At 37.5% G+C, this 15,999-nt stretch overlaps 2 protein-coding genes across 5 annotated transcripts in view; both read right to left on the bottom strand.

Annotated features, from left to right (window-relative positions):
* Positions 1-9,775, bottom strand: part of wb (wing blister) — a 138,744-nt gene extending 128,969 nt beyond the window's left edge. For all 3 annotated transcript variants that reach the window (XM_053750016.2, XM_053750026.2, XM_053750034.2), the window contains exon 1: positions 9,417-9,775. In XM_053750016.2, coding sequence (XP_053605991.1) covers positions 9,417-9,498 — 82 coding nt within the window. In that variant the 5' untranslated portion in view covers positions 9,499-9,775. The remainder of the gene's footprint in view (positions 1-9,416) is intronic.
* A 2,473-nt stretch (positions 9,776-12,248) lies between these two features.
* The window catches only part of loaf (lost and found), a 91,595-nt gene continuing 87,844 nt past the window's right edge, over positions 12,249-15,999 (bottom strand). Inside the window, exons 5-7 of one of the 2 annotated variants that reach the window (XM_053751430.1) lie at positions 13,883-14,020; positions 13,284-13,421; positions 12,249-13,021 (exon numbers count right to left, since the gene is read on the bottom strand). In XM_053751430.1, coding sequence (XP_053607405.1) covers positions 12,858-13,021; positions 13,284-13,421; positions 13,883-14,020 — 440 coding nt within the window. In that variant the 3' untranslated portion in view covers positions 12,249-12,857. The remainder of the gene's footprint in view (positions 13,022-13,283; positions 13,422-13,882; positions 14,021-15,999) is intronic. The other variant, XM_053751439.1, reaches the window with a different exon arrangement.

Genomic DNA, 15,999 nt, shown 5'->3' with positions numbered 1-15,999 from the left:
TCTTAATTTAAAATCTAGCATCGATTTGGGTAAGAGTAATGACGTTATTAATTGTCTGTAAAATTAATGAATTAAATAATTAGTGGATCGATTAAAGTGTCTTGAGGCGCTCCTACATATCTGTTTGATTGCCTCGACTACACTATATGGGTGTGTATGTTAGAAAAAAAAGGAAGTGAATTAGATAGAATCTCTTCAGAGTGTCTCTTGTGGCAGAGTTAGGACAACAAGCTCTGGTATGCAGTGAAGTGTTTGTGCAGTGATGACCAGCTTCGTGGGAACCAACTATTACGAAATAAGCCCCTTTTGGGCAACTGGGTCACGTGCGCATTTCCGCGGAGATAAACCGTTTTTGTTAAATTGGTGCTCAGGGTTCAAGCCTTGCTTGTTTGTATTTGAATGTATAACTCTGGGTATATCAAAGAAAATACATTAAAAAGTGTGACTTTAGTGACTTACAAAAGAGTCTGCAAAATTGAATACAATATGATTTCAAATGGGAGTTTAATAAAGTCGTGCGATTGAAATTATTAGTTTGTTTAGACTTTGTAATGTATAATGTCCCATTTTCACTATGACGACTGAGTACCTACCTATATAGGTCTTTAAATAACAAGTCACTAGGTGAAAAAATCCATCTTTATGACAAGTATAAATTTAAAGCAACACTATAAATATAAAGTCATGTTTTTCAATCTGGGATATTTCCCTTCTATTGTACATAACGCGCATTTAGAGCTACAAAAATAGCTTTACATTGTAGTTCCTGGGATCAGGTTGGGAGCCAATTAGCGTGGACTGGACAGTAATTGGGAGACCGGTTCTGGAGTCCTCGAATGCGCGGCATTTCTCCGAGAGGGTGACGGGAAATTTGGAGCTCGGCTGCCGTTTGTTCAGGCTAAATAATTGCCTCTGACAAAAGGTACAAATTAAAAGAAATATTATAAGAATGTACCGTTGATGTAATGAATGTTCTGTGATTGCCTTTTGCGTTGCTGTTGCTTAATTTAATTTCTAAACATTGATAGGTATATCGGGACCATTTTATCTTTCGGTTTTTAGTGTTTAAAATCTATCGAAAACCGAAAACAAAATAGTCACAGGAGTAACAAAATGCATGTCAAAATAAAACCCTGCCACGTATATCGTGTATCAAGTATATCTAATAAATGATCAACAAATTCAGTCTGACCTCATGCAAACATTGTAAGAAACAATAATAAAATAAATGTTAATAAACTCCTAAATAATACTAGTAATGCCACATCAAAAGCGTTACACACGCAAACACGCCGATTGGCCCATCAATTCTACAACTCGAAGACAGTCTAATCTTAGCCACGCGACCACTCGGTGACAGTGAATCAGTGTCCTGGTTTTAAATTCTGATATTTTTAGAACGGACAATGCACGAGACGAATTGTCTGCTCTAGAAATACGGAAGAGTTTTAAAGAATGGGATTTTAATTACCTTTAACAATATAAAAAAATTTACTTGCCCTCCAATACTGAAATAAGTGAAAGCGTATAGTTCTTAAGAAACAGATAATTCAATAGAAGAAGGCAATGAATTCATTGTCCATTCGTATGGATGTTGCATAATACAGATCACGACTAGATGATAAGGTGCAAGAATATTAAATCTTTTTGCATTTTCAATGAAAGGACATTTGTTTGATAACACAGTGATCAATAAAGTCACAAATATTGAATCATGAATGTTGCTAACAATAACCGCCAAGGTTAGAGAAATTGATAAACGTTGTAATGTAAAGTTATTGATGACCTTTGATCAACAATTGCAAAAAAATATATGAGAACTGTATTATAAATTATATCAAAACAGTCTCATTAATATCGCATATCGGTCGGCGGCGACAGCTAAATATAATTAAGAGAGACAATGTTTACAGTTAAATCAAATTCGTAAATAATAAATCTTTCCTTCTTATTAAATTAGAACTACGTTAATGTACATCGGCTTACTACAGAGATTACTTCAATTTAAATAAAACTGAATTATTATGACAAACCAAAGCTCCTAACGAGGATACTTCTGAATCGTTAATTACATATTCCTGATTTTTTTCACTCATTTGCAGTGCACAAAGTAACGATAAATGTATATGTATAAATATATGTAAATCTAGTATCTAAAGCATAGTATTCGTCGGTGGTCCGGAGGTGTATTGAAACAATAAAGAACACTTGAAGTAGTCGAGCGACTGTCACTGACCACCTCAACGCAATATTCATAAAGATTTATCTGAAAACTTATTTAACTTTGCGAGGGTAAGTGACCGGTGACTCAACACCTCATGGTTCAGTCATACGGCGGAATCACCTATTCATTTGTTGTTAAAAATAAAACTCTATGTGTAGCTTTTTAGAGTAGGTATTTCCTTGTGGTGCGATCGGTTTTAGATGTTTAGGTTGATGTCAGGTCTATATTAGTGTCGTATCCCTCCCTCTCGCTGTCCCCAGACTCGTAGGTGTGCTATATTTGTTTTTCTCCCTACATCTGCTTCATTGAGTAAACGTAAAAATAGTGAGCATGACTGTAGTGAACATCCAAAGCCACAACTTCGTTGTTATCAAACGGGTTGAAAGGTCTAATGACCTGCAAACAAAAGTGTTTAAAGTTAAGAGGTGATGAAAAATTTGTTAGAGATTCACAATCAAATTGAAACGGGTATACATGTTCAATCTCTAAGATAGACAAAGGTTTTGTGGCAAGTTTCTAGCAGATTTATTCTAGGAACTTGACATACCCTTTGATAAGGATATCGATACCATCAAGGAATCAATTATAGAACAAATATCAAAATAAAATAAAGCAGTCGTATCATCTCCAAAAGCAAAAGTAAAGAAGGCTTCGTTTAGCAGTGTTCAAACTTCTATTCCCAGTATCAAAAAACTAAAGGGCCTATGCTACATTTAAAATAGTAGACAATCCTAATAGATACCGCCAGTAAGAGACAACGGGTATTTCTTCAGTTTAAACTCTGGTTCCTGCCGGAACTGCAAGATGCAAGTGGGTCAAAGATTGGACGGATGTCTCGACTACGTTCACAAGGCGTTTCGAGTACTACCACTCTCGGTTACACCCCCAGCCAAGAAACAGAACTCAAAATATGCTTTCTTACCATTTCTTCGCAGCTTTGCACAGTCTTATACATTTTATGCATAAATAAACTGTTTGACTATAGAGTACACTTATCCACCCTGACAACAACCAAGTCAGCACTTTTTGGGTTTGCTATAATACTAGGCGGAGACTGCATACAACTTAGTTCACTCTACGCACCTAATACAGCACTAGGTGACACGATTCTAACTATATTAATATTAGCAGCAGATTTGGGTTTCCTGGCTGTCTAGCCCGTAACGTCTCACTTCATTAACCGCCGTGACATTTCCATTAATGAGATCGTTGGGAGAAGCATATTCTTAGTCTTAGTTTTGAATTAATGTTCTCATATGTTCGGATGGTCCAAGTGGTTCTTATACACGATCCGGCTTCGCTCGTGTATAACCATAACAATTTATACAGCTAAACCTTTCTCAGCAACCACACTATCTATTGGTAAAAACCGCAAAAAGTCCTTGGTTGGTCAACTGTCATCAGAGTGATAGTTACTGAAATGTAGAATAAAATACTTAGATAAGTTACAATGGCTACCACTGTCGATGCATAACCATAAACTAATAAATTCATCTCACGCACATCTGAATACCTCACAGCAATACACCGCCTGGTGGTCTAACGTGTAATAAAAGACATATGTTTTGTACGTATTAGAATGGCCAATTGCATGTAAAAACGGGTAATAATCACCCATTAACTATTAAAACTGCTGTAACTGCGCCTACGACAACTAGAGAAAATATCTTTCAATCAGCCGAAGCGAATTGCTTGATACATTCCAGCAATTCGATAGAAAAGACATTGGTTTCGATTCATCTGTTGAATAGTTGAATGTCACAGACCATAGATCAACGGATGATTTTTTGCATCCTATATACAGATCAATATAACACTTACAAAAGCCCTTATACATTCCCTGAAAACCTTAAAGGTTTAGGTCATCAACCACATGGTAACATAAAAAATCAGACAGCAAAATCCTATAGATCCCCAAAGGTGGATAAAGAGCAAAATAACACGTGCCATATAAATTAAAGCATCAAAAGTTGACAACACTGTGTCAGGTGCATTACAGGTCTGCGTACGCGCAGCCATAAACGATTGTGATCACGTTAACGGTATTTAAAACAGAGCAGCTTTGAACAAGGTGTATAAACATAACCGGATTTGTCTGCTAAGTTGGCTATTACGCAAGTACCTGTAAGTAGTTGCACAAAGGGAATTATGGAATGAATTCTCAGTTGTTTTTTTTGTCCAGGACTGATGATGTCGATGGAGCAAGGACGCCATTAACTCCCAGTACAATTTGATCTCCCACCCAGCACAATTTTGAATACTACTGGGAGAGCTATTTAGCAATTTAATTTAAATTTAAAGGCTATTGTTCTTGTTTTCATAAAGTGATTTCTGTCTGTATTGGGGTTTAGTATGCCTACACAAAAATGAATTTATTTACAAAAACACTAGAAAATCAATGTTTGTGATTATTGTCGCCACATGCTTAGATAAATATTATATTATATGCCTAGTCTAGGTGTCGAAATGGAAGAAAGTCGGGAATAAAGTTTATTATCCAATTATTTATTTAACAATTTAAATGTAAATTTACGAATATGCTATAATATGTAATGTGCATTCTACAGGATGCAATTGCAAAAGGTGAGGAATGATGTAAACATTAGATTTTATAGGTGTCAATTTATAAACCTTTTATATATATATACACTTCATTATTAACTAAATTACAAATATTTTATGATAAAATCTTTATTAACGTTTAATTAACTGTTTGTGATTTATTCATTTTGCACTAAATTTCGATTTGATATGGATTGCTTTTTAACTTAAAATGTTTGTGTAGAAGAGTCTTCCTTAAATTCGAAGTAGAGTATTTATCTATAAAAACACAGGTGGTAAAGTACCTCCTCAACCTGCGCAGGTAGGAGTTTCGCGGAACCACCCTTTGTTTCACAGCCCTTGGGCCCACCGCCCTTTTCACGCTTTGAAGTCGGACCTGTGTTTACCCAGCGCGAATGGTCAATTAATTTTTGAGTGGTTTGCGAGGAATTCAAGAGTATTTCATTGTACATATTCGTTACTACACTCCATTTCTTTTAATGAGTCCTAACAAGTAAACGATCCTCACAGTTCTTATTGTTGAATTTTGTTGAAAATAAATCAAACCTCAACAATCAATTTAATAACCACATCACGAAAGTAATTTCCTGAAAAAATACTTGCCGAAATTGTTTAAGTACCTATAAGACTTGTAAAAAAAAGTGAGATTTTTTTTTTGTATCTTCATATGTTCCCAGACTGATTTTGACTACCAATCCACCAGTCCATGTAAATCAGCCTACTCAAAACTTAAATTTCACTAGCTCGGTCGGTTAACAATATAGTACACTAATAACGGAATCAATCGTTCATACTTCCACTATCGACGTTTTTATCTTCCCGCTCTATAAATAATGAGGATCGGTCGTCGCATCGGCGCAAGCGCATCTCGCGTGTCTTTATTTATTTACTCTAGTCATAAGCTTCCTATAGTATTCCAATGTTTGCTATAAGAAGTATTTTTTAGATATCAGTAACATTTCATTTACTCTTTTCTATAGTGACAAATTTGATAAATCGCAAAATTGTCTATTATGGCAATGCTCACACGAGCATTATAAAGTTGAGTAATTATATGAAAGCCATGTATTGAATCTACAATCCAGTTCTAACCAATCAAGGTCATGAATCCAAAACAATGATTGTCATTAAAAATCACACGACATTAGATTTCAGTCTCCACTTTCCAAAGACAGGGTTTGAAATAGATAGATTCGAATACTGAATTATTTCTGTCTCCCTCATGTAAAGCTGGCTCATCGTTTTCAGCAACCGTCTTGTAAACATAGTCACCCCTCGGTTAAATTTAACCGCGCGGTAAACTAGACAGTTAATGATGAGGTGTTTAGAGGTGTGCGCGATCGCAGTGAGATTGTTGATGATTGACGAATAAACTAAGTCAGCGGGATATTTTTATACAATTTGTATAAGTACTCCGGTATATTTGTGGAATAAATGGAGGACCATCTGAAGAACAGTAACAGCTAATTAAGCCTAAATTAATTAATTAATATTTTAAAATCGCAATCACTCTGACGTAATAGTGAACTAAAACCAACACTAAGAATTTATATAATATGACGACCTCGGTGGCGCAGTGGTAAAGTTCTTGCCACTGCACCGAGAGGTCCCGGGTTCGATCCCCGGTCGGATCATGATGGAAAATGATCTTTTTTTTGATTGGCCCGTGTCTTGGATGTTTATCTATATATGTATTTGTTATAAAATATAGTATCGTTGAGTTAGTATCCCATAACACAAGTCTCGAACTTACTTTACTGCTATCTCAATCTGTGTGATTTGTCCAAATATATTTATTTATTTATTTTTATCTCTCTCTGCCTAACCTAATCACATTTCATTTGGGGTTAGCTCTTCTTTTTCATACGTGATTCTATGTACACTTGAGATCTCTTATAGTACCTGTTTCATTAAGAGTTTAAACTAAAAAGCGCATAGATATATTGTTAACCTGGTGGTGGAAATCAATGTACATATAAACATTAGTGTTATAAATGGAAATTAGAATTAGGTACTTAAGTACCTACTTAAATATTTCGTTTACATTCCAAATTTTTTTTTAATCCATACCTATTGACTTTATAAATATGCGTCGAAAGTTAAGGTCAAAGGGTGACAGCGGAGTAAAGTGAAGAATGCATACCTTTTAACAATTTATGCTTTTAACTTGATCAATAAATAACATCGATGTCCGCAAGTTATCTTTGGTAGGTAGGTACTTCGAGCCCAAATTGGACTTTTACAAAACGTCTCGTTCACAATAATGGGACTAAAAAAAGACATTTACTCAAATCAAAGTTTGTCCACGAAATATTGATGATATTGCCTTGAAGTCAGCCTGATTACGACTTTTGGAGTAATAGGTATTTCAGATCATGATGGTTCTTAGAACCAATAAGCAGACTGTCTCAACACTCACGAGCGCTCCAAAATATGCTTTCATACACATGACTTTCATACATATGCTTTCATACAGACTTAAGGCAAGTGGTGGTCAATTAAAAATATCTTCTACTCTGTAGGGACATAAGGGACAGTTTAATCCATAAAAGCACTAGACACGAGTATTCGAACTTTCGACTTTTCGTCGACTGTAGACAACGACATTTTAACCACACAAATGAATAGTTTAAGTACCTACCATTGAAACACATTTAATAGGTATGAATTTGAATGCACGCAATCTGCCACGCATTACGATTTTATCAAAGCCATGTTTGAAATTATGATTGTTCTTAGAATTCAGAAACAGCTGCGTCTAATAGAGTTGTACTATAATGTATACCCCGATTTGATATTGCGTTCAAATAACATAGATTTCATACAAAATTCGCTTCTCAGTTTCTGCTGAAAGCTTGTTAGTGTTCGTGATAAAAGGTGATCGGAGCCCTTCAGCATTATCTTCAACTAATCAACGAGTATCGAGGATCAGGGATATACAATATTTCGCCATCAAGTAGTCGGTAATCCACGCACATTATGGAATATACCTATACACATGGACCAAATAAACCCAGTCTCTGTTCACCATTCAAATTTAGTCTTACCCGATTTAACTTTTATGACAATTTCAGCTCAACATAGAAGGAGCTGTAAACGTGCGCTTTAGAAATGTAATAAATTCTACAGGATCTGTCACCGCATAAGGCCAGCTCGTCAACTCGTCAGTGTTTACCATATCCCTGTTCCGGGAACGAGCAGGAATGCGGATCACACACCCGACACCTCACTACTTCCCTGTTATGGCCTAACGACCATGATTCTAATTGCTTATCTTAGATTGAAATGCTTATAGCCAAAATAGCACGTAGGTATAAAAAATTTACTCACCAAGTGATTGATGATTTATGTGAAGAAAAAAGTCCTTCCGAAATTGCAAACGATCAAAGATTTTATCCGTTTGGATAGTCAGTGGTTCACAGCGGAATTTAGTATCTAATGATATCGTTTTTAGATTAACCTAAACACAAAAAAAAAAGTAGAATGAGAGCGGAGTAGGTAGGTACCTACCCAGAGAAGATCTAATTTCTAAAATGCTTTGACTTTGATTTTTGTTCAAGAACCTATAGTAACATAAAGATTCAATGAAGCCTACGTGAAGGAGGACCTAGGACATCAATCACCGTAAAAGACCAGCCCGTCCAGTCGTCAATGCTTACCATATTCCCTGTTCCCGGGAACGAGTAGGAATGCGGAACAAGCACAGTTGTGGGCTAACTTATTCTGTGGTTATGAGCTGCTAACTGACCAACTCGGATTTTGAACGTGCGGTTACTTGCTTGTTTGATTTCAACTATAATTTTCTTCTCGAGATTTTCTTCCTTTGAGAATAGCTCTTGATAAGATACAAATTAATAACTCGTCAATCAGCTATCATCAAATGAAAACCAGAAAAATGAAGGAGGTAGATAGGTATCTAGTTAGATTTTATCATGTAATGAATTCTACCTCGGTTGAATGTTTGATCATGACATGGGGTCTTATGAGTTTCTTGCAAAGTAAATCAACCAGCACCCATCAGGGTGTGCTGGTTGGTTTCACGGTAACCTTGTCATCAGACAAGGTTACCGTGAAACTAAGTTTTGACGTGGGTATCTAGCACAATATAGGACACCTATTTATTAAACACTTTGGCCATTGTCTTTATTTCTGCTTCAAAGTACTTAGGTATTGATATCTTCCTATTCAACAATTCAACTTAGGTTTTATAGGTTAGCAGGGTGCTCGGTACTTATTATACTTTTTTAGTTCGTAGGTACCTACACTGCTCGAGCAATTTCGTAGGTGCCGCATGCTGGTGATAACTAGGTAGGTACCTTGGTAAGTACTGGTAATTTCCTATAATTTAAATCTTCAAGGCCAAACCAATTATAGAGGATATCTGCAAAAAGTTGGTACCTACCTACAACAAAAGATCCTCGCGAGAAACTTGCGAAGTTTTGGTAGGTAGGTAACGTTCATGTTTAGGTGACCTACCTAACAAACTAGTAAAAAACAAATCTAAGTGCCTACTAATAGCCTAGGATTAAAAATTAGGAAATTTAGGTACTGAAAATTTATAAATATTCATGAATAGGTAGGTATTTAACAGAAACAATGCACGGTTCCCGGTATTATTTTCAGATCTTACCAGGTTTCTGATGGCGATGCTTCTTGCCCTTGCCCGCGGCAGAAGTCGCCAGCAGCACCAGCACCCACCACCGCCACCACATTTTACACCATCACTTTACAACACAACACCAAAACCATACAATATTTAAAAACAATACAAGAAAATATCGATATGAATTTAAGGTAGGTAAAACGCGCGGAAAAATGACAATTCTCTTTTTTTTATATTTGAAATTAGAACGTCATACAGACTGTCTGCCACGTTCGGATTGTTTTTTTTCGCAAACGCATAAATCCTAATTGAGTTTACACATCGCGTTCAAAACTACGATACCTATTAGGGACTTGCGAGCGCGCGCAACGTTCCTCACAAGTAAAGCTCAGAAACCGACTGACGGACGAAAGCTCAAAAGCCGGTTCGGCTTCGGTCACTAGCCTGAACTTGCCCACAACCACAAAATAAACAAAAGCCCATGTTCATTTTCTATACGGCTTTTAGTAACAGTACAGCTTTAATAAAATTAATATGTTGTGGTGATAAATTAGAAAAGTTTGGGTAAAAACTTATTCTTTTCTTGACTTGAATTTTTTCAAAGGGTTTACTAATTTTCAATTGGGTAGATCGTTCGCAAAAGCTCCAAATCTCTACGTGCGCTTAAAAGCATTAAACGGAAAACCGTGTGTAACTTGCTTGTTAGTTTAGCTACTCGGCACTAGATGGCGTCGTAAAAAATTTAAGAAGGTTCAAGGTTCAAGTATATTTTTGAAAAACTTCCAAAAAGTAGGAGGTAATTGTGGACCGAAGTTTTCTTCATTTCAAAATTGTTTTTATTTTATTCAATTTAGAATATAATAAATTTATTTAGAATATACTTATTCCATGGAATTAGTAGGTACTCCGTACAACGAACTATTTATTAAATCCATGACTTATCCACAATATTATCGCAAAACAATACCATAGCTAGCTGCACACTATAGCCGAAGTCAGATACCGAAACGCACATTGCGCAGTTTGTATGAGCTTTTATTTACCGCAATGAAAAACCAGCAATTTGTACCGAATACGCCAATGTTAGGCAAACATTATCGCGACAAATATATTATATAGCCTGAGGATGAAGACTCACTCACTGGGAAATCTGAGGCCCCGTTGATGCTCTGCCGGCAGCTCAGGCCGGCCGGCGAATGTCTAATTTCTTGTCCAACACAGATCATAATTAGGTATACGTGGCCTAATTACGAACCACAAGTTCAAGGGGGTATTCCAACCCAATCCCAACTAATATTATAAATGCGAAAGTAAATTTGTTTGTTACTCTTCATGCGATATTTTACTCAACCAATCTTCTTGAAATTTCGTATATATTTTACCTTTCATCCCAGAAAAAACTATTGTTCCCGTGGTATTTGCGAAAAACCTGTATACTATTTTAGGTGGCGCTAAATGCTTATAAAGTAAACTTTGCATTAAAACACCATATAAAAATCCCATTTTAATACGAAGAAAAAACTGTTCCCTAGGGCATTTAAGCAGGCGAAGAAGCCGCGGGTAAACAGCTAGTCGAATAGGTATGCACTTTATTAAATATTCTATGAAAGTTAATGTGTCGGTTCAAATAATATTAGTTAGGAATTGGATATCCTGTTTAAAATTAGTGGCACGTGATCCCGCCATATAATAGAACTACCATATCGTTCCGTGGACGTCGTACAAGGCGATTAAGAGACACATAGCCTTGGCTGCATTAACATTCTCGAAGAGAGACTTCAGGTAGACAGCAGGTTGTAAAATTACAGTCGAATCTTCAAAATGTTAAGGGTGAGTTGCACTGTCAAATTTGTCGTTGATTTTAACCGGCGCGCTGCTCACGTTTCGACAAAATGGCGTACTTTACGTTTTTCTGCGTATGTTAAAGTTAACGTCAAAGTTGACGGCGCAACCCACCCTGAGGTTCATGTTTTTAGTCAGGGTACTGGGGTATTATTTAATCTGTGGTCAGGGACACGCGATGAGGTTGAGAGATAGATTCTGTTCTAAATTTAACCTGTGATTATTCTAAAACTAAAGTAACTAAAAGTATTTACATATACCCGTCACACACAACTTTCAGTTAACATCGACTCTGCACGTAATTAAACCGAGAGGGTCCCTTGTCAAAGGTCGAAGGGAAATTGGTTTGTACCTTCAATTATATGTTTATCTGAAATCCGTCAATCCTTTGATGATGTGTAGACCCTTCAGCGAACTGTATTGTAATCAAAGACCCTTTCGTACTATGATATATTTGGAAGTGAATATTTTGTGGTAATTTTGAGTTGGATATGCTTTTGTGTTTAACGATACCGTTTGTAATACTACACATAAGAAGGTGAAATTATATTTATGTAAATATTTATCATTTAAAATGTTGTAAAAAGTAAACTGGTGCAACTGAGCCTTAATTAGGTAAGTAGATTACCTAAATGAGGCTCAGTTAGTTGCACCAGTTTACATTGACGTTAACTTTAACAATCGCGCTCATATGGAGAACTTTCCGTTGTTGTGCGCAGGTTAAAGTGTGCGTAGGTAAAGCGTCAAAGTTCAGTGGAGCAATTGAACCGAAGTAAATATCAATTAGGTGAATAAAAGAACATCGGGAGGAAATCTGCACACTGGCGAGTGTAAGTTCACTATTGTGTAAGTGACTACTTGTCACTAAAGGTCGGTAGGTAGTCGTAAAAGTCATGTCAGATGCCTTTGAAAAAAATCTGACACCGGTGTTATCAATAACACACACCCGAAAAGAAGATCGTAAGAAAGTAAGGATCGAGGAGGAGGATGTGAGTTCAAAATAACAACTCAATAACATACGAACAATAAGCCAAAAATGTTTATTAATGTCATATCGATAAATTTACATTGCGTTTATCGTAACACCAAAAATTGGACACCCACGAAACGCGTGCGACGCGGCGCGCCTCCACTAAACGAGTAAAAATTCACCTAAAAAAATTCCTCGCTAAATCAGGTAGTACATACATAGATACTTCGGATAGATGAGGGCGGGCCGGGCCCGACCGACGGGCCCGGCCCGCCGCGGGCTCCAGGGGACCAGGCCGCCCGCACCAGAGCCGTCAGAACTCACTAATTTACTCCACGAATCAGACTCTTAGAGACGAAATATGCGACGCTCATCGGTCGACGCGCGAAATTGTAATAGTAACCGTAGGCGCGATCAATCGACCGATGAGCGCGCTGATACTGGCCAATAAGAGTTAGTTTCGGTGATTGAATTAAACGAGCCCGGACAGCGACAAAACAAACTGATATGATAGAGATATGTGAACTACAAACACCTGTCGGATTTCAGCCTCGGTCCCTGGGCTCGGAACCCGTTGGGGGCCGGTACGGCGCCCCCGCCCTGCGGGCCCGTCGGGCCGCCTCAGACGAACCACTCGTCCTTGTGCGGGGCGGCGCTCAGCGCTGCGCCCGCGCCCGGAGGCGGCCCGGGCGCGCCGCACTGTACCCGCGCGGGCCCGCAGGGAGCGCCCAGTTTCCCGGCAGCCGAGTGGCGCTGCCCGGCGAGCCGCCCGCCGCCGGCTTGCTGCCGCCGGCACCGTTGCTGCTCGCCATTTGTTGCACTGGAAAATCATTCATTACAACATTATTTCAGCCTTGATATTGGCAAAACAGAGCATGTACACAAGTTGCTTGATTAACCTCTTTTTAAACGGGGCGATCAATGGATTCTTGATCCATAGATATTTTTGATTAGATGGATCTGATAATGATCTTTGTTTTTTGATGTTTCATAAATATTAAACAGTTCGCCTAAATCGAGATGAAATATGGGATGTGGGATTTCTATATGCAGCTCACACGTCTTGTGGCTGATACACTCACATTGTAAATGTGTGCGTTGCGCTGCTGCGCGCCGCCGGCAGTAGCAGCACGCCGCAGTGACCGCCACCGTGACGGCCAGCAGCGAGCCGCCGGCGCCCAGCACCAGCCACGCGCTGCCGGCACCCGCTCCGCCACTATCTGTAAACAACGCACCAAAGCACATTATAGTTTATACAAAAGACGTTATAGGTGTCACTCAGAAGGTCAACATTTGTTGGAAAAAAGGAATCGAGAAAGTTTTGATAGTCTAAAACGATAATTTAGTTTCGAAATTACTGGAAGACAGTTAAAAATTGACGATAGTTCTAAGTCCGATAGACCATTTTATGAAACAAAAGTTATAATAATCTGCTTGTGTCAGATTAAGACGGAAAATGACCTTTTTCAAATTGACTTGGTTGGCTCTTATTAGCTAGTATTGTATAAGTTATTAAAAAAAGTATCGTGCAGTTAGAACCCAGATACCCTGCGAGGTTTTCGCGGTATGGTAATGTTAATGTATTAGTGGAAATTTACTGAATAAATGATTTTTAAAAAATAGTATCTCATAACATATGTGATGTTGATGTAGATGATGCAGACAATGCTGACGGTCCCACCTGGGCAGAGCTCGGCTGTGTCCTCGTCAGAGCCGTCGGCGCAGTGGTCCACGCCGTCGCAGGTGAGGTCTGCGCTCACGCAGAACTCCCGCTGCTTGCATCTGAACTCTTTGCAGCCGTGTTCTGCAAAGATGGCCACTAAACTTACATATAAACTGGATTTTATACAGTCGATAGATTATATAGTAAACAAAATTGTAATCTAATTTAATGCCAGCTTTTGCCTGGAAAGATTACTTGTTGTTTTCTTCTTTCTTTCTTATCGAGTGGTATTGCTAACACTGGTATCAGATTTTATTCAAGTCACCTTAAGACATCTGACATGACTTGTTGCGGAAATAGAGTAGGTATTGTATTTTTCGCTATCGACTACTTAATAATCATCTTACTTCGACGATACTTGTCACCATTTGACAGTTCTCAATTATATATACGACTCCAAAACAGCATTCTGAATAAATTAAAAAAAAAGTCAACGAAAAAGAAAATAGAAATACGTTTAATTCTAGTTTATTCTACGTATTCACTTTAAGGGTATCGTGATATTTGTCGAAATCGGATTGAGCTACGCGAATGAAAAATTATCCAATCTCAATTTAAAAAATTCAGCTATTAATATTCTGACGCTGCGTTTGTGAAATCATCGGCATAAAAATATTTTGCAGACAATGTTCCAATGGCGGCTTTCAACGGGATCCAGGTATGATTTGACTTGAACAGCAACTGACAATAACAGAACTTGTTATTCTACAAAATTAAATTGAACGAAAATACAGAAATCAGAAATGATTTAGGAGGACATCGTCTTTGGATTTATCATTATTATAGGTTTGTTACACAAACAATTTTTTCCCATTTCAAAATTTCAATTTTCTCAGGCAAAAGAACATACATGTGCATTTATAACTTTACAAACAAGGGTTTTTCAAAATGTAGGAACTAAATAAATATATTAGGAGAAATCACACAGAGTGAGCTAGCCCCAAAGTACGTTCTAGACTTGTGTTATGGGATACTAAACTCAACGATACTATATTTTATAACATAGGTATACATATACACGTCCAAGACCCGGGCCAATCAGAAAAGATCATTTTCCATCATGATCCGACCGGGGATCGAACCCGGGACCTCTCGGTTCAGAGGCAAGCACTTTACCACTGCGCCACCGAGGTCGTCAAAAACTAATATATCGATGAGTGACCGGTGTCGTAAAAACTCAAAATTTCACACCATGAAAACCTAGACTATTGGATTGTGAATATTGGATAAATATTTTATTAGTATAAGTTATCTATACTATTATTATAAAGAGGTAAGCGTTTGTGAGTTTGTATGTTTGAAGGGGTAATCTCCGAAACTATCGAAACGATTTCAAAAATTATTTCACCATTAGAAAGGTACATTATCCAAGATTGCTATAGGGTATATTTTATCTCAAAATTCCCGCGGGCGCGAAGCTCCGGGCAACATCTAGTATATTGTATTTAGCCAATTTATCTTAAATTTGACTTTTGATATGGAAACAGTCGGAAACAACATATAATATTATATAAAATCTAACCCTATTAAATAGGCACCTTACCTTTTGTGTCCACAAAAGGTTGCACTACTAAAGGCCACGTAAATTGTTGCTATGCCAAGATAAAGTAGGATTTGGCGGTATCAAAGAAATATAAAATATGTATAAAATAAGGGGAAGTATGGAGATGACAAGGGTTAAACGAAATGTCAAAGATCATCGCCTCGAGGCAAGTCAAAATATTTTTGAAGATTTCTAGCAAACCGTCGTCCTTTGATCTTGCCATTCTTATTTACAAAGGTATACACGCATTGTTTAAAATGTTAAGCGTATGCCGTGGATAAGGATGCCATCTCTCGAGGTTTAGCCGGACATTATTAGGATTTTTGGATTACATTCAGAAACACATTTATGTCTTGTATGTCTGCCTTTAGCTAAAGTTCATGTAGCGTACGCAGGTATATCCCAGAAATTCACCTTCGGTCAGAAAATGAACTTTAAATAAAGTTCATACGATTTGAATCGAAATCGAGCAAGAATGGTAAGACATTTTTGACTCCGCTCGCAACAAATCCAGTGTTTAGTTAGGGCAAAA

Source organism: Plodia interpunctella, chromosome 1 (genome assembly GCF_027563975.2).
Source record: "Plodia interpunctella isolate USDA-ARS_2022_Savannah chromosome 1, ilPloInte3.2, whole genome shotgun sequence".
NCBI classification, from domain to species: domain Eukaryota; kingdom Metazoa; phylum Arthropoda; class Insecta; order Lepidoptera; family Pyralidae; genus Plodia; species Plodia interpunctella.
The sequence above is the reverse complement of the archived record's forward strand: the minus strand, read 5'-3'. Positions and strand labels throughout refer to the sequence as shown.